The 22,932-nt window shown below is 37.7% G+C and overlaps 1 protein-coding gene across 1 annotated transcript; it reads right to left on the bottom strand.

Moving 5' to 3' along the window:
- Positions 1-618: 618 nt before the first annotated feature.
- LOC113058949 (NACHT, LRR and PYD domains-containing protein 12-like) lies at positions 619-21,948 on the bottom strand. Its single transcript, XM_026227196.1, has 12 exons — positions 21,932-21,948; positions 21,498-21,611; positions 21,087-21,200; positions 19,183-20,982; positions 17,625-17,819; positions 14,566-14,739; positions 10,951-11,121; positions 9,634-9,807; positions 3,727-3,900; positions 2,422-2,595; positions 1,620-1,798; positions 619-1,272 (listed from the first exon to the last, which is right to left on the bottom strand). Coding segments are annotated over exons 1-12 (3,288 nt in total). The 3' UTR covers positions 619-1,270.
- Between the last annotated feature and the right edge of the window lie 984 nt (positions 21,949-22,932).

The raw sequence follows: 22,932 nt of genomic DNA, 5'->3' as shown, positions 1-22,932 counted from the left end.
ATATATATATATATGTATATATATATATATGTATATATATATATATATATATATATATGTATATATATATATATATATATATATATATATATAAATAAAATGTTAATTAGACTCAGAAAACATTAAAACTCCCTATTTATTGAAAATTCTGAAATTTTCCCCCTTGAGACCTGCACGGGTAAGACTTTTTATTATAATATTTGTATTTATAAATATTATCTATTTATGACTACAAACAAATTAAGCTTTTGATTTTTGGTTTATGTGTTACATACTTTTACACTGTTATATCTTCACACAAATCAGCCTTTTCGGTGATTTAACACCTCATGATCTGAAGCTGTTTTCCAAGATCCAGAATAAAAAATAAAAAAAACAGAGTGAGTTCTGTGAAATGTTGTGTCTTCTATTCTCCATCCAATGTCCAAAAAAGTTATTTAATTCTAAATAAGATTGATTTATTGTACAGTATGTTCAGTGAAGCTCATACAGTAACTTGAAACGATTAAAAAAAAAACAGATAATTCTAGTGGATATTTTTGTACAAAAAAAAAACATAATAATAATAATAATAAGATTCTCTGAAAATACAAACCCAAAAAACTTTATTGTCTTGCCAGCAAAGGGAAGGAAACATTATATACAAAATGCAACATTTTAAATATATATTTCTGTTCACTAGTCAGGCTCTTGATGCTCTCTAATGTAAAATGTCACCTTTATCTCAATTTACACTGAAGTAAAATAATAAAGTAAAAATAAATAAATACATAAATATTGTAATTGTAAAATTCATCTCTTTCTCCCATAAAAAGTTGTCTAGTGCACAGCACTGTACATATCTTGTTATGGTTTGTTAATTAAAATGTGTTCAACTTTTGTCACTTAAAAGAATGAAAACTCTGCCATCAAAGAAACAAGAAAATTTGGAACAAGTGTTACAGCATCTGTACTGTAATCAATATCTAGCAAATTCAAAACCATCCCAAATTGTACACAGTGGTTTTCAACATTCATGCACAGACCATCATATACAAAACTTAGTCTTAAATTATACAGCAAGTCCAGGTCCTCTAAAGAGATAATTGTGGAAAATTTAATGACAACAGTACTTAAAAAAAAACAGACCCACAAAATATAAAAACAATACAGTGATGTGAATTGAGTGTGATCGCTGTGTGTCTCTGTCTTGAGTCTCTGTTGATTGCGTGACTGTGTCTCTGTAGGAGCTGATCCTGAGGAAACTGGACTGAAGTCTAAATACTGAGAGTCCTACAATAAAACACACAGACAGTCACATATGTGTTTGAAACATCACTGCTATCACATCATATCAGCAGATCCATGTCAGAAAAAAAACAGAGATATGGATGAAGAACTGATCATAGATTATAACGATAAATGATCAACATGTAACGAGTAAGCTTTGTTTCTATCTCTGTGTTTCCTCTTTAACCTAGTTTTCCCCAGTCTGCACAACAACACAACAACTCTATCTTTCTTATTAAACAGTTTAAAGTACAGAGACTAAAGTGGAGCTGAATTATTATCTTGTATTCTCCAATCAAACACATGTGAAGCCTGTTACTGAACGTTAAATAATAAATAAAAAAACTCACAATACTTTAGTTTCACCAGTTTATTATGTGAATCATCCTTCAGACCAGAGAGAGGCTTCAAAACGAGTTGTGATAGCTTATTCCGAGACAGATCCAGATATCTCAAGTGTTCAGGGTTTGATCTCAGAGCTGAAGCCAGAACAGCACAACCTGTAGATGTGACACCACAATCTCTTAACCTGTAAATGAAAGACACACTGTGAATTGTAGTTGAAGTGTCTGTAGTTTGTTATTGACTGTAGTCTCAGAGCAGGAGAGGAGATATAATGACAATCACTGCCATAGACTGCTGCTGATAGAATGGGATTTATGAATGTTGATGTTCAATGGTGCTGTTTGAAACTGTCATTTGCTTCAGGACTGAACAGACACACAAAGCTGATTGTGAGATATTATTTCATAGTGATATAACGTGCAGCTCCAATAAACACCAACTGAAGGACATTTGCTTCACAGGATCCACATGCTCCCTATTAAATAATATTAATCAACTCTTGTGATAAAATACATAATTGTGTCATGATTTTTCATTTGGCAGTTTATAAGCTAAAAATGTGACGAACTCAATAGAGATAATCAGTCTTAAGGTCTTTGCACACTGAGTATGAAGTTTTCCACGTTGAAAAACAAATACAGTACGAATTCACATTGTGTCAGTCATGTTTACACACCAAAACTTTCGTCTGTTGTAAAAAATTTGGGTCAGGTACGATTTTTTGCATTTTCACATCCATTGCATGGATTTTGATAGAAAAAAAAAAAAACCTGGAAAAATGCATGATTATCAGAGGGATGATCTTACCCGAGTATCTCCAGTTTACAGTGAGGATTCGCCAGTGCAGCAGAGAGATGCTTCTCAACAGAACTTCCCAGTTTATTTCCAGACAGATCCAGTTCTCTCAGGTGTCCAGGGTTTGATCTCAGAGCTGAAGCAAGAGCAGCACAACCTTCTTTTGTGATGCCACAATAACTCAACCTAGAGAGAACAATGACACACTCTTCACTCTCTCAGATCAGATCAGTTTAGCCCTGAATCCATTATCATAGAGAAGGTTCAAATTTAAAAAAACAAATCAGTATTGACAGATCACTGAACCAAGATGCCTCAGGACCCAAAACATGATCATAAAGCAACTAAATTCTCATTCAGGCAGGATAAATAATATCTATTTATTGAAATATGTCTGTTTTTTTTTCAAATGTCTGTCTAATGCGAACTCAGTTTTAATTAAGGACACTGTTTGCAACAAGGGTGAACTAGACTGTTATTTTTATCTAATAAGTGCCTGTGATTTGCTTGTGAGAGCCAAGTCCTTGAAAAACTTTATATTTCAAACAAAACCAGAAAAAAAAAACATTTGTCCACTTAATTATTTTATTTTATGCAGCAATAAAAAGAAAGAAATACAACATTTGAAAGTATCTCAAGTCCAAATGGTTTCAAATTCAATTAATTAAGTTAAATACATGGCTCGAGACATTTGTCATTTTTTAACCCAGAAATTAAATATGGAAATGTGGTTTCTTCTTTTATAGTTCAGACACTAATGAGTGAGCAGACATGAGTCCGACACGGTCACCAATGAGTATGAGACACAAACCAATGTTCATGAATCAAAATTCGTATTTCATAAAAAAATTAAATAAAGTTATATAAAAATTATATAACGCTTGTTTTTTTAAATGTATATAGGCCTAATGCTTAATTTAATGTCTAGCTTTTTTAGTGTCTCTTGTAGACGTTAAAGCGCACTCTTGCGCTACCAAGAACCTGCTTTTGTGAAAACTTTTTACTTAAATATTTGTATAACCATCACGCCTAAAGAAAAAACACGTATGGAATTCAAAATACTCAGTTCTTTGAAATGAACTGTATGCAGGGCCTGTTCTACTGGACTGGGAACGAAACAAAAGCAAAAGAAAGTCATTTGAATCTAGTCATCCAGTCAGTGGTAATTATTCCATTTACCAACAATACCTACCTTTTCAGGTAGGTTACATTTTTTTTGTTTGTTTGTTTAGATTTGCCATTGTACTTATGATTTACTGCTTATTTTTTATGGATTTAAACTTCACATTGTGTGTTATAAATACTGTATGATCTTACCACAGTTTTTCCAGTTTACAGCAATGATTCGCTAGTATGGTAGAAAGAAGCTTCAGACTGAAATTTTGTAGTTTATTCCCAGACAGATCCAGTTCTCTCAGGTGTTCAGGGTTTGATCTCAGAGCTGAGGTCAGAGCAGCACAGCCTTCACCTGTGAGACCACAATCTCTCAACCTGTAGAGAACAATGACACAATCTTCACTCTCTCAGATCAGATCAGATCAGTTTAGCACCGAATCCTTTATTTAAGAGAAAGTACAAACTAATAGCACAAACCACTGTTTGATGAATCATTAGACTGAGGTCTAAAATGTCACAGAGCACAAAACATGATCATAAAACATTTAGGTCTAAATCGCAGTCAAGCAGGATAAATAATATTGCATCATCCCAGTACTTTTTATTTAAAAATGTCTCTAATGCATAATCTGTTTTAAATAAGTGACACCATTCACTATTGTTATTTAGATCTGAGCTAATATGTATGGAGTAGTGATGTGTTCTTCATCTCTCAGTTCTGACTGTGTTGAGCTCAAGTCTGTAGAAAAAATATTATTTCTTCACTGCATCATCCTTCTATTTTATTTTAAATTTCTCTAAAGCAAAATATGTTTTTATTAATGACACTATTCACTGTAGCTGAGTTTTACTGGTTTTATATTATTGCTCTCTGTTTCTGAGGTGGACACAGATCTCTCCACTAAGACACTTACTTGCACACTCACGCACACACACACACACACACACACACACGCACACGCGCACACGCACACACACACACACACACACACACACACACACACACACTCACGCACACACACACACACACACACACACTCACGCACACACACACACACACACACACACGCACATGCACACAAGCTCACACACACACACACACACACACACACTCACGCACACACACACACACACACACACACACACACACACACACACACACACACACACACACACACACACTGTCAGAGTGTCTGGGTTGTGTTCCCTGGGTTTCCACTAGGTGTCCTCCGTTCCCTCGGTGTCTGTCACCTTATCACTTCCTGTTCCCTTATTTGGTCACTTTCCTCCTCGTTTTAGTTAATTGATTGTTCCTCACCTGTCTCCAATTCCCCCATTATCCTTCTGTGTATTTATACCCGGTCTGTCTGAGTCTGTGTCACGGAGTCCTTGTCTTATGTGTGATACTTTCCTGAGTCTGCTCTTGCCGTGTGTTCGTTATGTTATTGTATATTCTGGTTTTGACCCTGCCTGGACTGTTTACCCTTTTGGATTTGCCCTTTAATAAAGACTCATACCTGCACCTAAATGTATATAAATGCACTTATGTATATAAATGATCTTTGTTTAGTTTCAAAAACATCAAACCTTATTTTATTTGCTGATGACACAAGCATGCTTAGTTTTGGTAAAAATTTAGAAGCATTGATAGATATAGTAGAAAAACAATTATCGTTGTTAAAGAAGTGGTTTGATTCTAATAAGTTAACCCTTTATTTATATAAAACCAAATTTATAGTTTTTGGAAATCGTGCTATTGATGTGGGTATAAATTTAAGAATAAGTAATACTGAGATAGAACGAGTGAATGAAAAAAAATTTATTGGAGTACTTTTACAAAATAAGCTTAGCTGGAAGCCCCATATAAACTACATCAAGGCAAAGTTATGTAAATCTCTTGCAATAATATCCAAAGTTAAAGAACTTTTAAATGAAAAAAAATTATATATTTTATACTGTTCCCTGGTTCTCCCGTACATGACCTATGGCCTAGAAGTTTGGGGAAACACTTATAAAACCAATCTTAATCCAATAAGTATCATTCAAAAAAGAGCTATCTGCATTGTGAATAAAGTGGATTACAGGGCCCATACAAATGAGCTCTTCATTAAACTAAAAGCACTAAAATTGAAGGATTTGGTCAAGTTTAAAACAGCACAATTTATGTATAATATAAGCCATAATAGGTCACCAGTGCATATCCAGGGATTGTTCCAAAAACGAGATTGTGTTTATAATTTCCGAAAGGAAGAAATGTTTCAAAAACATATGTGAGAACGAGTGCAAAGCAGCATTGTGTTTCTTTTGTTGGGATTAATGTATGGAGTAAGTTGGACCAAGAGCTAAAAGACTGTAAAACTTTAATTCAATTTAAAATTCTTTTGAAGAAATCAATTATAAAAAATACATTGAGAATGGATGCTAAAGATGTAAATGGATGCTGGTGATGTTGATGATGTTTTTTTTCTTTTGTTTTTCTCCATGTATAAGACATTGGCAGCTTTACTGATTACGTTTTGTAAATGCATTGGGATAGGCGCAATAAGCTTTTGCTTCTGCCTATTCCATTTCAGACTTTTTGTAGATTTTATGTAATTATTTGTTAAATGTTTAAATGTCTGAATAAATCTGATTCTGAATCTGATCTCTTCTCGTTTCCTGTATCACCGTACGTGACACACACACACAACTACAGGGAAACTGAATCATGTGCAATTATCTGTATCTGTCCCTCTTCAAGTCAAGGTAAATATTTGTGGAAAAAAATATCAGTTTGCCATCAGTTGTCAGAAGATGAGAGCAATATTTTTTGAAGTAGTTAAAAGTTTAAGATGATTTCCCACGATTGGCGTCAGCACTGAATCAATGCCATTTATCTCTATGAAGTGAAACATCTTCATTGTAAACCAGGTGGCGTGTTGTCCTCGACTGAAGTGGTGCTCAAAGTTAAATTAATTTCAACAACTTGTTTCATTCATGAATGAATCAGTGTTTTTAAGCATATTCGTTGACAGAACTCATAAAAAACAGTCCCTTGTAACTGCACTGACTGACAGCCTGTCAACTTATGGCTGGCAATTATGTTCAGTTTGACATTAAGTCTTGTAGGCTCTTTAATAAGCTAAAGTATCCTAAATAATATGGATAGTGTTTTTCTCAAGCTCTGTCCTTAAGAGGGACATGCCCATTTTCCTCAAGTTGGTATGATCCTCTTGGTTCTTCATGAAACATCTGCAACAATTTTTGGTCTCTAAAGCAAAATCAGTTTTTGACTGACACTATTGACACTGAATTACATTATTCATTACAGCTGAGTTTAACTGGTTATATTATATTATTGCTCTCTGTGTCTGAGGAGGACATGGAGCTCTGCACTCACACACGCACTCTCACACACACAAACACTCACTCGCACGTGCACACACACTCACACACACACACACACTCACACACACAAACACTCATTCAATCACTCACACGTGCACGCACACACAAACACACACACACACACACACACACAGCTACATCTTTGACATTAAGTCTTGTAGGCTCTTTACAGTTTTTTACAGACGCTAAGACACATTTCTCAATACTTAGGTCACTTTTGCAAAACTCTTCACACAGTGAGCACAACAGAAGTCTATGTGGGCTAAACTGAGGATCAATTATCATTGCTTTGGCACAAAATGCATTCAATGACTACATCTCTCAAATTTCATGAATTCTTTTCTCACTCAGACACAACAACTGACAAAACTCTTTGCACAAACAGGTCAATTTGCACAAGCTTACATACTGTTTTCAAAACTGTTAAGCTTATGTTCAAAACAATAACATAATACAAAACTGGATAAGACAGCAATTTGCTACATTTCTACAGTAATATTTGAATGAAATGCTATAAAAACGATTGGACAATTATTAGATTAGCATTACTATTGTATCACTATCAGTGGATGGTGTGTGTACAAATTCTTGTATTTTGGAATTACTCGGTGCATAAAAATAAAAATAAATAAACTACATAAAATATTGATGAATTCTGCATCATGTCTGATTCATTCCAGTAACATATATTGCAGTGAATTATAAACAGAGATATGTCCTTGTTTTACAAAAGAAAACATTGTATAATGCTACATGTTGTTAGTGTTTTTTAGCTCATTGTTTTGTGGGTGTCAACCTTTGCTAGTGTTCTGAAAGAAAGAGTTGATTTGAGACCTGAATAAAGTGTTTTGGTAGTTGTAATGCATTTTGAATGTGAAATGAACTGCTTTGCCAAGCTGAAAGTTGGTTTGGAGAACTGTGGGAAGAGTTTTGAAAAAGTGACTTAAGTATTGAGAAATGTGTCCTAGCGTCTGTAAAAAAAACTGTAATAATCCAAAATATCCTAATATGGAAAGTGTTTTTCTCAAGCTTTTTTCAAGTCTTTAAAGGGGACATCGAATGCCCATTTTCCAAAAGTTGGTATTATCCTTTAGGGTCTCCATGGAATGTCTCCAACAAACATTGGATAAAAATACTCAACACACTTTTTACCTTATAAACATGACAATATGATGTGATATTGTTTATAAAATCAAAATGGCTTGACATTTGAGATTGTTTAGGTTTTTCGGGGATTAAAAAAGGATAATTTATCATTGTGGTCATTGTGTCCACACACTGCTAAGACACATTTATATGCAAACATTACATCCAATGTCCACTTTAAAAAAGCCTATTAAAATGTTTACTATAAAATGTAATATTTGTTGTGCTTATTTAATAGACTCTTTTGACATTTTATTCCCACAATTATATTCCCATTAAACACCGTATTTCCATTTTATTACAGTTTTTTTCGATTACTAAATGATGGTGGGCACAACTGGAGTCACATGTGTAAAACTCTAACTACAGTCTGCACAGCAGGAGTTCATGTGGACCAAACTCTAGTTCGTTTTTCATTGCTTGAACACAGTTTTCAAAACTCTACACACTTATCCCATTACTTAAACCACAACCTGCACAACACTGTGGATTTACAGCACTTAATGCTAACACACTGTTGTCAAAACTGTGAACCACACATTCAGAACAGAATAGATTTCAAACACTGCTGACTGCAATTTCAGGATTAGCCCTGAAAATTATTTGTTTGAATTATAGTATGTACTTTTAGTTTCTAGCTTTTTTTCTCATTACTGTAATTCCTTAAATTACTACAGACTATTGAAACAAACTGCTAAAATAACTTATGTTCTAAAAAATTAAATAAATCATGTGAAAGAATGTCACTCCTTTCTTTGAAGAAAATATTACTTTGTATGAAGTCACTGAAATAGTTCAAACTGTAAAAATGAAAAGTGAGTATTTTCTGTATTGGTGTCTGATGCTAGTGTTTTTCCTCTCAGTGTGTTCTGAGTGACAGTGTGTGTTATCTCAGTGAGGGTTGTGTGTAGTGTTTGGCTGCGATGAGCCTGTTTTGAGCCGTGTGTTAAGAGTTGTGTTGCTTTGAATGAGTTTTGCAGGTGATGTGAACTGTTTAGCTCAGGTGACTGTTGGTAGTGAACACTGTAGTTAGAGTTTTGCACATGTAGCTTCAGTTGTGCTCACTGTCGTTTAGCAAAAAAAAACTGCAATATTTTCTTAATTTTTCTTTAAAATAAATGCCAGTCTGAGCTAACATGCAATGGATAAAAGGGAGAAAAATGGGTTCAGGAACAGGCAGATTCTTACTCTGTTGCATCAAAAGAATAAGCCCACTGTTCATACTCTCCCATGTACAGTGTCTGACTGGTTTCATTTGAGTCAAAAGGTTTTACTATTGAAAACTGGTTTAAAGTGAACAGTGAAGTCCACCATGAACAAGAAACCAGGCTGGTCACAATTCTTTGATTTTCCGTACATTTTAAAAGGCAGATGTCTTCTTATCTGATCAATTGCAAGTATTTCATTTGCTAACAATACATTTTCAGATAGGTTTAATTTTGTTTTAGATTTGCCATTTTTCTTATGGTTTGCTGATAATTTATGATTTTTGTTTTTGGATTTATTTTGTTTTTGTGATCTGATTTGTTCTGCACTTCACATATACTTCACACTGTGTTATAAAGATTATCTTACCCCAGCTTCTCCAGTTTACAGTGACGATTCGCCAGTACAGCAGAAAGAAGCTTCATGCTTGAATCTCCTGGTTTATTCTCAGACAGATCCAGTTCTCTCAGGTGTTCAGGGTTTGATCTCAGAGCTGAAGCAAGAGCAGCACAACCTTTACCTGTGAGACCGCAATCACTCAACCTGTAGAGAACAATGACAAACTCCTCACTCTCTCAGATCAGATAAGTTTAGCACTGAATCCATTATTAAAGATAAAGTGCAAACTTTTAGCACAAATCAGTATGTTTGATGAATCATTGGACTGAGGTCTAAAATGGACCTGGGTGGCAAATGGTTCAATTTTATGAATGGTAGTTCACCAACATGGGGTGGGACACTGAGGAGGAGAGGAGAGGAGAATTGCTCTTGTTGGGCCACTATCACAGTGGTAGTTTTCTTGGGTGCACGCTGAATGAGAAGGACATGTCCAATTTTAAAGGAACTTCCACTACTTGGTGTTGAACTGAGAGATGGTGAGCGAGCACAAGATGTTTGTAGAGGGAGTTTCAGCCTCAGCGAAAACTGATCCTTTCATGTTCCTCTCAAAATGCTTTGCTAGACTCAATACTATTTCAGTGAGAGCAGCCAGCCCACAGGAGCGCAGCCTCATCGTGGGCATGGCCCAAACATGTCTAAATCTGATACTGTCAGTGACAGCATTCTCTTTAAATCCTCCTAAAAAGATAAAACTGCTCATTGCAGTTGAGGGCCACTAATCATCTCATGTAAAACACACAGTAGATCAAAGTGCTGTGTGAGATCATTCAAGCCATTCCACGGTTTCTTTCTCTGAGCTTGCTGAGAGAGGAGAAACGAGAGCGAGGCTGCCTTCATTGAAGAAGACAATTCATGAGTGGAGAAGAGCAAGACTCATGTTCTCTGTGAAAGGATTCATCTCAGTGAGCTAGCAGTCCTTGCATGGGTTTGCCCTTCGGCATCGTGCATGGGTCCCCTGCTTCCTCTTCTCTGACTTCTTGATTGCAGGGTCAGCTCCACCCATTATAGAGCCATTGATTTGTGCAGCAACAAAAATGTTAACAAATCAGGCTTCAGTACCAGGGTAAACATGAGTTGTCCCCATACACAAAGTGAAGTGAATGTTCGAAAGGGAAGTGTGTATTTCAGTGTGACCCTCAGTCCTATAGTTTCATGTTACTGAGGAGCAGCTCATGTGTTCAGTCATTTCCAGCTCAATCAGCTGAACTCACAGCAGCAGAAAGAGGCTGAACACTTCAGATATACTTTACATTGTGCTTCATGTGTGAGAGACATATATGATCTTACTGCAGTATCTCCAGTTTACAGAGAGGATTCTGTATTACATCAGACAGCATTACTCCTGAATCTCCTAGTTTATTCCCAGACAGATCCAGTTCTCTCAGGTGTTCAGGGTTTGATCTCAGAGCTGAAGTCAGAGCAGCACAACCATCATCTGATAGACCACACTTACTCAACCTGTAGAGAACAATGACACAATCTTCACTCTCTCAGATCACATCAGATCAGTTTAGCTCTGAATCCATTACTAAAGAGAAAGTACAAACTTAAAGCACAAATCAATGTTTGATGGATCATTACATAGATCTTAAAGGTGGGGGTGAAATGCTATTTCATGCATACTGAGTTTTTTACACTGTTAAAGAGTTGGATTCCCATGCTAAACATGGACAAAGTTTCAAAAATTAAGTTGTACGTTTGAAGGAGTATTTTTGCTCCAAAAATACCTCTTCCGGTTTGTCACAAATTTCGGAAAGTTTTTTTCGAGTATGGCTCTGTGTGATGTTAGATGGAGCGGAATTTCCTTATATGTGTCCTAAGGGCACTTCTCCCGGAAGAGCGCGCGCTCCCGTATAGAAGAGCAGAGACATTCACTGATCAGAGCGAGAGCGAATTGTCACAAAAGGAGTGTGTTTTTGGTTGCCAGGGCAAGACAACCCTGCACAGATTACCAAAAAAAAACAGCATTAAGGGACCAGTGGATGGAGTTTATTTTTACAGAGCATCAACGGAGTTGTGCAAGTGTTTGTGTTTGTTCCCTGCATTTCGAAGATGCTTTTTTTTTTACAAACAAGGCCCAGTTTGACGCTGGATTTGCATATCGTTTATTTCTTAAGGATGATGCAATCCCAACGAAAAAGGGTCACGATCGTGTGTTGGAACCGCATGCGGTGAGTAAAACTGCTTCAAATATCTCTGTGTTGTTAACTTAACTATCGGCGCATAAGCACATCAAGTAAACAACATACGATGTTGTCACCAAACTGCACTTTCCACATGTACAGCTTAATAAAAAAAAAAAAAAAAAGACGACATAAAGTGGAACTTAGTCATTTTCCAAAACCGCTAAGCAAATATATACAGTTTCAATACATCTAGGGCTGTGCAAAAAATCGAATGCGATTTTCATGCACCTCTCATCAGTAAAGACGCTCCTGTAATTAGAAGTATATCTCAAGCACGTGTGTTCAGATCAGGGTTGCCAGGTTTACACAACAAATCCTGCCCAGTTGCTTCTTAAAACTTGTCCAAAACTAGCCCAATCGCGTTTCCGGGAGGTTCCCCGATAAAAATTGCTTCCCGGGGTTAAAATCTAAATTTTTGCAATTAGCATTTTAGGGGCTAAATATCACGTTATTGGTATTGGGATTGCTTCAAACCGCAGACATGAAAAACAACCGCAGACTTGGCAACACTGGTTCAGGTGGAGCGGCAGTTACTGCACAGAGCCGTAGTCTACAGACAACTAACACAAAATCGCTTTCAAAATCGACAAAGAATCACCTGCGATTTTAACATCGATGTTGTGTAGATTGTCAGTGAATTACGGCTCGGTGTAGTAAATGCCAACCAATGTTGCCGAGTCTGTGGTGGTTGTTTTTCATGTCCACGGGTCACAGCGACCCCAATACAAATAACGTGATATTTAGCCCCTAAAATGCGAATTTTACCAAGGCAACCCTGCTAAAAAATGTATATTTTAACCCCGGGAAGCAATGTTTTATCGGGGAACCTTCTGGAAGCGAGATTGGGCTAGTTTTGAGAAGCAACTGGGCAGGATTTGTTGTGAAACCTGGCAACCTTGATCTGAACACACGTGCTGGAGATATACTTCTAATTACAGGAGCGTCTTTACTGATGAGATGTACATGAAAATCGCATTCGATTTTTTGCACAGCCCTAACATAGAGACGTCGTTGCTGATGCTGCTCTTGTTAAATTTCAGCCTCTGGATCTGATTCTGGATCATAAATATACGCTGAATCTGACTGTTGGCCATGGTTTGTTTTGGTTGGTTTTGTCCTCACGGTAATGTCACAGCTTCCAAACGCTCTCAACGCAAAAGCCTACTGGCGCTCTTGATTCTTTAGCTCCGCCCACACGTTACGCCTCCAGCCGGTCGTGTTTTTCCGGGAAAAAACGGTACAGACTATCTTTCTCTTATGAATGTAATAAACCTATCTCTATATATATCATGTTAATCTTGAGTACATATAGAGTAGTACTGCATCCTTCATAACTCCAAAAAGTCTTTAGTTTTATTATATTCATAAGAGAAAGATAGTCTGTACCGATTTTTCCCGGAAAAACACGAGCGCCTGGAGGCGTGACATGTGGGCGGAGCTAAAGAATCACGAGCGCCAGTAGGATTTTGTGTTGAGCGCGTCTGGAAGCTGTGACACAGATCCAGAGGCTGAAATTTAACAAGAGCAGCGTCAGCAAAGGCTTCTCTATGTGGTATGTACTGAAACTGTATATATTTGCTTAGCGGTTTTGGAAAATGACTAAGTTCCACTTTGTCGTCTTTTTTTTTTTTTTTAAGCTGTACATGTGGAAAGTGCAGTTTGATGACAACATCGCATGTTGTTTACTTGATGTGCTTACGCGCCGATAGCTAAGTTAACAACACAGAGATATTTGAAGCAGTTTTACTTGTGCAGTTTGATGACAACATCGCATGTTGTTTACTTGATGTGCTTACGCGCCGATAGCGAAGTTAATAACACAGAGATATTTGAAGCAGTTTTACTCACCGCCTGCGGATCCAACACACGATCGTGACCCTTTTTCGTTGGGATTGCATTATCCTTAAGAAATAAACGATGTGCAAATCCAGCGTCAACCTGGGCCTTGTTTGTAAAACAAGTATCTTCGAAATGCAGGGAACAAACACAAACACTTGCACAACTCCTTTGATGCTCTGTAAAAATAAACTCCATCCACTGGTCCCTTAATGCTGTTTCTCTTTTGGTAATCTGTGCAGGGTTGTCTTGCCCTGGCAACCAAAAACACACTTCTTTTGTGACATTTCGCGACGCTCTCGCTGTGATGAGTGATTGTCTGTGCACAGCCTCTCTCTGCTCTGCTATACGGGAGCGCGCGCTCTTCCGGCAGACGCGCCCTTAGCACCCATATAAGGAAATTCCGCTCCATCTAACGTCACACAGAGCCATACTCGAAAAAAACTTTCCGAAACTTGTGACAAACCGGAAGGAGTATTTTTGGAACAGAAATACTCCTTCAAACCTACAACTTAATTTTTGAAACTTTGTCCATGTTTAGCATGGGAATCCAACTCTTTAACAGTGTAAAAAACTCAGTATGCATGAAATAGCATTTCACCCCCCCCCCCCTTTAACAAAAGAAACAAAGCTGGTCAAAATTATTAGACTTTCTTTAAATCTTGATTGACTGATGTCTTGTCCATTCATGGGCAGTTATTCCATTTGCCAACGATACCCACAATTTCAGGTAGGTTTAATTTTGGTTTAAGATTTGCCATTGTGCTTATTTGCTGCTTTTTGTTTTTGGATTTAAAATAAAATAAAATTATAATTTTGTTTTTGTATTTGGACTTGCACTTCACATATACTTCACACTGTGTTATATAGATTATCTTACCCCAGCTTCTCCAGTTTACAGTGAGGATTCGCCATTACAACAGAAAGAAGCTTCATGCTTGAATCTCCTAGTTTATTTCCAGACAGATCCAGTTCTCTCAGGTGTTCAGGGTTTGATCTCAGAGCTGAAGCAAGAGCAGCACAACCTTCATCTGTGAGACCACACTTACTCAAACTGTAGAGAACAAAACATGACCATAAAACATTTAGGCCTCAGTATAGTCAAGCACGATAAATAATATTGCACCATACCTGTATTTTCTATTTACAAAATGTATCTAATGCAAAAACTATTTTAAATAAGTGACACAATTCACTACATAGCTGATTTTTAGGGTTATTTAGAATATAATATATGGAGTAGTGATGTGTGTGATTTTACACAGTTTAAAACAATATTTTAAAAAGAGTCACTACTGAAAAATAAATTAGATGAAAGGTAAGAATGAACTCAGCATGTTCTTCATCTCAGTTCTGACTGAGTTGAGCTCAAGTCTGTTTAAATTTAAGAGAGTGAAAATTTTGATTGTGTGTGAAAGTGTGTGTGAAAGTGTGACTTTCAGTCCTGCAGTATCATGTTACTGAGGAGCAGCTCATGTGTTCAGTCATTTCCAGCTCAATCAGCTGAACTCACAGCAGCAGAAAGAGGCTGAACACTTCACATATACTTTACAGTTTTTTTCAGTCGCTAACAAGCATTTGTCCAAGCAGTTGTCACATTTTCAAAACTCTAAACACAATTAGCACAGCATCTGTCTATTGTGGCCATACCATTCACACATTTCATGTCGTTTTCACACAATATGGAGTCATTGAACACATTTCCACAATGCTTACATTTTCTGAATAGACAAGCTATACCTCCCAACAAAATTATGGATTGTTTTTGTAGTATTTACAAATGTTAACACACAACATCCCACAATAGTAAAAACAATGTTCAAAACCTTAGATACAGTATAAAAACCTCTGCTTCTGCGATGATATCAGTTCAAAAACAATATATCTTAGCTGATTTATGTTGTGTAAATTGAGCCAACCACAGCTGATTCCAATCTGGCTTAGACTCAATGGCAGGGCTTATTTTTTTTCTATTACATTGACACTTATACAATAAAAGGAGAACTTTGAAGAGTGATATTTTTGGAAACAGAAACAAAAAAAGACAAACACTGTAATGTATGGACGAGGAAGAGTAAGAGCAAGGGGCCCAGGGAGAAGAGCAGGCCCAGTGAGAGATGCAGTGAGAGGAGCAGGAGCAGTGAGAGGAGCAGGAGCAGTGAGAGGAGCAGGAGCAGTGAGAGGAGCAGGAGCAGTGAGAGAAGCAGGAGCAGTGAGGGGTGCAGGAGCAGTGAGAGGAGCAGTGAGAGGAGCAGGAGCAGTGAGAGGTGCAGGAGCAGTGAGGGGTGCAGGAGCAGTGAGAGGAGCAGTGAGAGGAGCAGGAGGAGTGAGAGGAGCAGTGAGAGGAGCAGGAGCAGTGAGAGGAGCAGGAGCAGTGAGGGGTGCAGGAGCAGTGAGAGGAGCAGGAGCAGTGAGAGGAGCAGTGAGAGGAGCAGGAGCAGTGAGAAGAGTGAGAGGAGCAGGAGCAGTGAGAGGTGCAGGAGCAGTGAGGGGTGCAGGAGCAGTGAGAGGAGCAGGAGCAGTGAGAGGAGCAGGAGCAGTGAGAGGAGCAGGAGCAGTGAGAGGTGCAGGAGCAGTGAGAGGAGCAGTGAGAGATGCAGTGAGAGGAGCAATGAGAGGAGCAGTGAGGGGAGCAGGAGCAGTGAGAGGAGCAGTGAGAGATGCAGTGAGGGGAGCAGGAGCAGTGAGGGGAGCAGTGAGAGCAGTGAGAGATGCAGTGAGGGGTGCAGGAGCAGTGAGAGGAGCAGTGAGAGGTGCAGGAGCAGTGAGAGGAGCAGTGAGAGATGCAGTGAGGGGAGCAGGAGCAGTGAGGGGAGCAGTAAGAGCAGTGAGAGATGCAGTGAGGGGAGCAGGAGCAGTGAGGGGAGCAGTGAAAGCAGTGAGAGATGCAGTGAGGGGAGCAGGAGCAGTGAGGGGAGCAGTGAAAGCAATGAGAGATGCAGTGAGGGGAGCAGGAGCAGTGAGGGGAGCAGTGAGAGCAGTGAGAGATGCAGTGAGGGGAGCAGGAGCAGTGAGAGATGCAGTGAGGGGAGCAGGAGCAGTGAGAGATGCAGTGAGAGGAGCAGGAGCAGTGAGAGATGCAGTGAGGGGAGCAGGAGCAGTGAGGGGAGCAGTAAGAGCAGTGAGAGATGCAGTGAGGGGAGCAGGAGCCAGTGAGGGGAGCAGTGAAAGCAGTGAGAGATGCAGTGAGGGGAGCAGGAGCAGTGAGGGGAGCAGTGAAAGCAATGAGAGATGCAGTGAGGGGAGCAGGAGCAGTGAGGGGAGCAGTGAGAGCAGTGAGAGATGCAGTGAGGGAGCAGGAGCAGTGAGAGATGCAGTGAGGGGAGCAGGAGCAGTGAGGGGTGCAGGAGCAGTGAGAGGAGCAGGAGCAGTGAGAGGAGCAGTGAGAGATTGTTGTACCTCCTGCAGTAAACAGTAAAGGAAAAAATTATTTTACTGGAATGCTTTTGAATGTGAACATTACTGTACATTTGGACATACAGTTCCTAACCAAGAAATTTAGTGTAAAACAGTGAATTGCATGTTTTGCATGCAAATACCTGTAAAACTGAAACATCTAAGTCTATGCAGTTTGTGTAATGTCAACAATAGCCAGTATTTTGAAACCTCGTGTACTTTGATTGACTGCATGTACCTTTTGAGGTGAAAACAAGTGTTATTCTTTGACAGAATAATTTAATTTTGAGTCAGATTTCCAGTGTTTTGGTAAAGTTGGTGTGTGCCGAGAAAGATGTGTTCTATTTTGAAATGAAGATTTAGTATACATTTAACAAAATGTGTTTTTGAGAAGAAAATTATCCATTTGGCCAATTGTGTTTTGTAGGTGTTAGTCTGTGTTAAGAGTTTAGAAAAAGTATGTGAAGTATGGTTAAGCGCTTGTTAGCAATTGAAAAAAACTGTAAATTGTGCTTCAGGAGTGAGAGTCATATTTGATCTTACACTAGTTTCTCCAGTTTACAGAGAGGATTCTGTAATACACCAAACAGCATGACTCCCAAATCTCCTTCATGCTTCATGCTTGAATCTCCTAGTTTATTCCCAGACAGATCCAGCACTCTCAGGTGTTCAGGGTTTGATCTCAGAGCTGAAGCCAGAGCAGCAAAACCTTCATCTGTGAGACCGCAATCACTCAACCTGTAGAGAACAATGACACAATCTTCACTCTCTCAGATCAGACCAGTTTAGCAGTGAATCAATTATTAAATAGAAAGTACAAACTCATAGCAAAATCAGCATGTTTGATGTATCATTGGATTGATGTCTAAAAGGTCACAAGCATAAAACCTAAGAAGCTTATTAATATTTCTTTGTTGGACAATGTAGTGTCATGTTCCTGGCCTGTGTTCCCATATCTTGTGTTGGACTCATATTTTGAAGTATCTTTCTGTTTCTATTGGGCCAGTCCAAATCCCAACACTTGCATTCTTGACCACTTGAGAGTGCATGCACGCATCAGGAAATAAGCATGCAATACTGTCCCTAGTCATAAAAACACCAAAGCACAGTGTCCTTATTGCACACTAAATCCTGGAAATAAATTGTGAAACTTTGTTCAGGGATCTCAAGACATATCGTGGAAATCTACTATAATATTAATAATTAGTTGTTACATGTAATTTTGTTGTAAAACATAAATGGTTACACATTTTATTGGTACCAAGATGAATATGTGTATTTTGTAAAACATTTGCAACCGCTTTTTATCACTTAATTAGAAGCACCACGTTTATTAAACTGTGTCATCTGTTATAGGGACGGTTGAAAAGATATTTAGAAGTTTATTTTAAAATGCAAAGTATATAAAAAAAAAAAGTGTTCTGTAAACACTATTAAACACAAAAAGTGTGTCCCATCAGGTAATGCCAAATGGCCAAATACAGGAAATATGTAATCTAAGTAGATAAGTGGTCAAGTGCAAAGACCACAAGTGTGAGTATTTGGGCTGGCCCAACATTTCCGTGTTCCCTTCCAGTGTTTAGATCCTGTTTCCCTTGTTGTATTACTGTAGCTCACTTGTTTGCTCCCATGGCTAAACCTGTTTGTTTTCATTAGCAACTATTCACCCGCAGCTGTCCCTTATCAGCCCCTTGTGATCTCGTGTATAAATAACCCAGTGTTTCTCTTGTTTTTTGTTTTTGTGTTTTCCTACTTGAATGTTATGTGCATTCTGTTCAGTTCTATGTATCTCATGTTTGGAATATCCTGTTTCTGACATGGATTTCATTTTGTTGTTTTGTTTTAATAAGTCACTGCTTTGTTCTGGACAGCCTCATAACAACCAAAATTACAAATCTGTCCAATATTTACAAAAACATTTTAATAACTTACAAATTTGAATTATTTATTCATAGTCAACTTCCCTGAATTTTTTATCTTTTAGTGTTACCAATTAGAAGAAGAAAAAAAACATAAAAATACTGATCACTAAACTCTGGACAACATCTGACTTTTTTCTTAATGTTTTAACAGTGAAGTGATAGTTCTCAGTGATACTTACTGAACTGATATGGATTCTTTAATCACAGGCAGCAGCTTCTGAAAAACTTTCAGTTTATTGTTTCCACTAGCAAATTTATTAATATCAAACTCATCCAGCTTCTTCTCTGATGTCAGCAACACAAAAACTACAGCTGACCACTGAGATGAAGAGAGTTTGGCTTCACTTATTCTTCCAGATTTCAGATATTGTTGTATTTCCTCCACTAGTGAACGATCGCCCAGTTCATTCAGACAGTGGAACATACTGATGGATTTCTCTGGAGAGTCAATGGTCCTGATCTTCTTCTTGATGTACTCAACTGTTTTCTCACTGCTGTCAGAGCTGCTTCTTGGCTGTTTCATTAATCTTTGCAAAAGACTCTGATTAGTCTTCAGTGACAGACCTAGAATAAACCGCAGGAAAATATCCAGATGTCCATTTTTACTCTGTAGAGCCTCATCCACAGCTCTCTTGTGCAGGTCAGATAAAGAAACATAATCGGATGAATTTAGCAGAAACCTGGCCTTAACTTTAGACCACAAACTCTGTTTGTTGATTTGGTCAAACACATTTATATTGTTGTTTACACAAGAGAGGTGCACATATAAAGCTGCTAGATGTTCCTGAATGCTCAGATGAACAAAGCTGAAGACTTTTCCTTGATACAAGCCAAACTCCTCTCTGAAGATCTGAGTGCACAATCCTGAGTACACTGATGCTTCTGTCACATCAATGCCACACTCTCTCAGGTCTTCCTCATAGAAGATCAGATTGCCTTTCACAAGCTGCTGAAAAGCCACTTTCCCCAGTTTGAGGATCATGTCTTCATCTGTCACGTTCTTCTCATAGTCCTTCTCATGTTTGATGTTGGTCTGAAGGATCAGGAAGTGTGTGTACATCTGAGTGAGAGTCTTGGGAATCTCTCCACTCTCTGCTCGACTCAACATCTCCTCCAGAACAGCGGCTGAGATCCAGCAGAACACTGGGATGTGGCACATGATGAAGAGGCTCCTTGATGACTTCAGGTGTGAGATGATCCTCTCAGCCAGACTCTGATCACTGACTCTCTTCCTGAAGTATTCCTCCTTCTGTGGGTCATTGAAGCCTCGTACCTCTGTCACTCGATGGACACACTCAGACGGGACGAGATCAGCTGCTGCTGGTCTGGAGGTGATCCAGATGAGAGCAGAGGGAAGCAGATTCCCCACAATGAGGTTCGTCAGGAGCACATCCACTGAGACTGATTCACTTACATCACACAACCTCACATCACTCTGAAAATCTAGAGACAAACGACACTCATCAAGACCATCAAAGATGAACAACACTTTATATTTGCCACCGGATATTTCCATTTCTTTTGTTTCAGGGAAAAAGACCTCAAGAAGATCTGAAAGACTGAGTGTTTTTTCCTTCATCAGATTGAGCTCTCTGAAAGGAAGTGGAAATATGAGCTGGACGTCCTGATTCTCTTTCCCTTCAGCCCAGTCCAGGATGAACTTCTGCACAGAGACTGTTTTTCCAATGCCAGCGACTCCCTTTGTCAGCACAGTTCTGATGGGTTTGTCTTGTCCAGGTAAAGCTCTAAAGATGTCTCTACATTTGATTGGTTTGTCCTCTGTTGCTTCTCTCCTGGATTGTGTCTCAATCTGTCTCACCTCGTGTTCATTACTGATCTCTCCACTCTCACTCTCTGTGATGTACAGCTCTGTGTAGATCTCATTCAGGAGTGTTGGGTTTCCCTGCATCGCTGTTTCCTCATACAGACACTCAAACTTCTTCATCAGATTTGATCTAAACGTGTTGAGGACTTCATGGCTGTAAAATTAAAATAACACATTATTACATGAGTTACGAAGCACAATGTCTTTTTTTGTATTCTGTATTATAATTAAATCTTATATTTTACAGAATTGTTATACCTGAGATCAGTTTGTTTATCCCTACTCTTAAAATGTACTGGATGATTCATAGACACGTCACTCCTCATAGATACACAGCTGGGCTCACGATCTGCTCTTTTCTGATGGACTAAACTATAACAGAGAGAGACTAAAGTAAATCCTTTGAATTACTGTATTCACAATTTATATATTCATTTATAAATAAAAAAACTTTAAAGACCATTCATGATAATTTCATTTGCACTATACTACTACAAAAAAAGTCATTTAAACTGGGTGCTTTCACAGATGTGAGCAACAGTTTATACATTAATATACAATATAAAGATTAAAAGTAGCTATAAATATTAAACAACAAGAACCACATCTTACTGATATTCTGTAACTAAAAATGCATTATATATTCATATATTTATAGAAACGTTATACCTGAGATCAGTCTGTGTATTTTCAGTCTTAAAATCTATTATATTATCAATAGACCAGTCACTCTTCATAGACACACAGCTGGGCTCTGGTTCTGATTTCTTCTGATGAACTGAACTATAACAGAAAAAGACTAGATTAAGGCATTAGACAAACTTTAAGTTGGCTTGAAAAAGCCTAGCTAGAAAGTTTGATAAAGTTTGAAAAGATTGCAGTCTGAAAGTTTTCGGTTTGAAGTAGTTTGCAAATTAAAATAGTTGTAAAGATTTTTAAGATTATAGTTTGAATGTTTTCAAGGTAAAACAGTCTATCAGAAAAACAAAACAAAAAACAGTTTAGTATAAAAATATTTCTGGGGTACCTGGAGGGGTGTCTTAGTATATTTCAAATATGACTAGCATGTTGCTAGCATGTGTTAGCAAGATTAAGCATGCTACTTGCATGCTGCTAGCATGATTAGCATGTTACTAGCATGTTTCTAGCATGATTAGCATGTTAATAACATGGTATTATCATAATTAACAAGTTATTAACATGTAGCTAGCATTATTTTAACATGATTAAAATGTTACTAGCATGGTGTTAACATTTTGTTAGCATGATTAACAAGTTAATAGCGTTGTGGTTATCATAGCAAGTTACTCACATTTTGCTAACATGATTAGCAAGTTACTAGCATGTCTGCTAGCATGTTTCTAACATGATTGGCAAGTTAGCTACTACTAGCATGTTGTTAACATGATTCTAGCATGATTTGCACGTTACTAGCATTTTGTTAGCATGATTCTAGCATTTTAACAAGTTACTAGCATTTCGTTAGAATGATTAACAAATTATTAACATGTTGACAAGATTAGCAAGTTAATAGCATGTTGCTAGCATGCTTCTAGCATAATTAGCATGTTAGTATCATGATTATAACATGATTAGCATGTTACTGGCATGATGCTAGCATGTTTCTAGCATGTTTAGCATGTTTACACAAAAAAAGTAAATTGAACTGTGTGCTTTCACAGATGTGAGCAACACTTTATACATTAACATACAATATAAAGATTAAAAAATAACTATAAATATTATACAAAAAGAAAATGCCATATATATTCATATATTTATAGAAATTTCATACCTGAGATCAGTCTCTGTATTTTCAGTCTTAAAATCTATTATATTATCTATTGACCAGTCACTCTTCATAGACACACAGCTGGGCTCTGGTTCTGATCTATTCTGATAAACTGAACTATAACAGAAAAAGACTAGATTAAGTTATTTGAATTTGAATTAAGTTGATTGAAGTTGGCTTGAAAAAGAGTAGCTATAAAGTTTGAAATAGTTTTAAAAGCTTGCAGTCTGAAAGTTTTCAATTTGAAGTAGTTTGAAAGTTAAAATAGTTTTAAAGATAAACAATTTTTTTTTTTTAAAGATTGTTGCTATC

The sequence above is a fragment of the Carassius auratus genome, chromosome 40, assembly GCF_003368295.1.
Source record: "Carassius auratus strain Wakin chromosome 40, ASM336829v1, whole genome shotgun sequence".
Taxonomy (NCBI): domain Eukaryota; kingdom Metazoa; phylum Chordata; class Actinopteri; order Cypriniformes; family Cyprinidae; genus Carassius; species Carassius auratus.
Note: the sequence above shows the minus strand (reverse complement) of the source record. Positions and strands in the feature narration are given on the sequence as shown.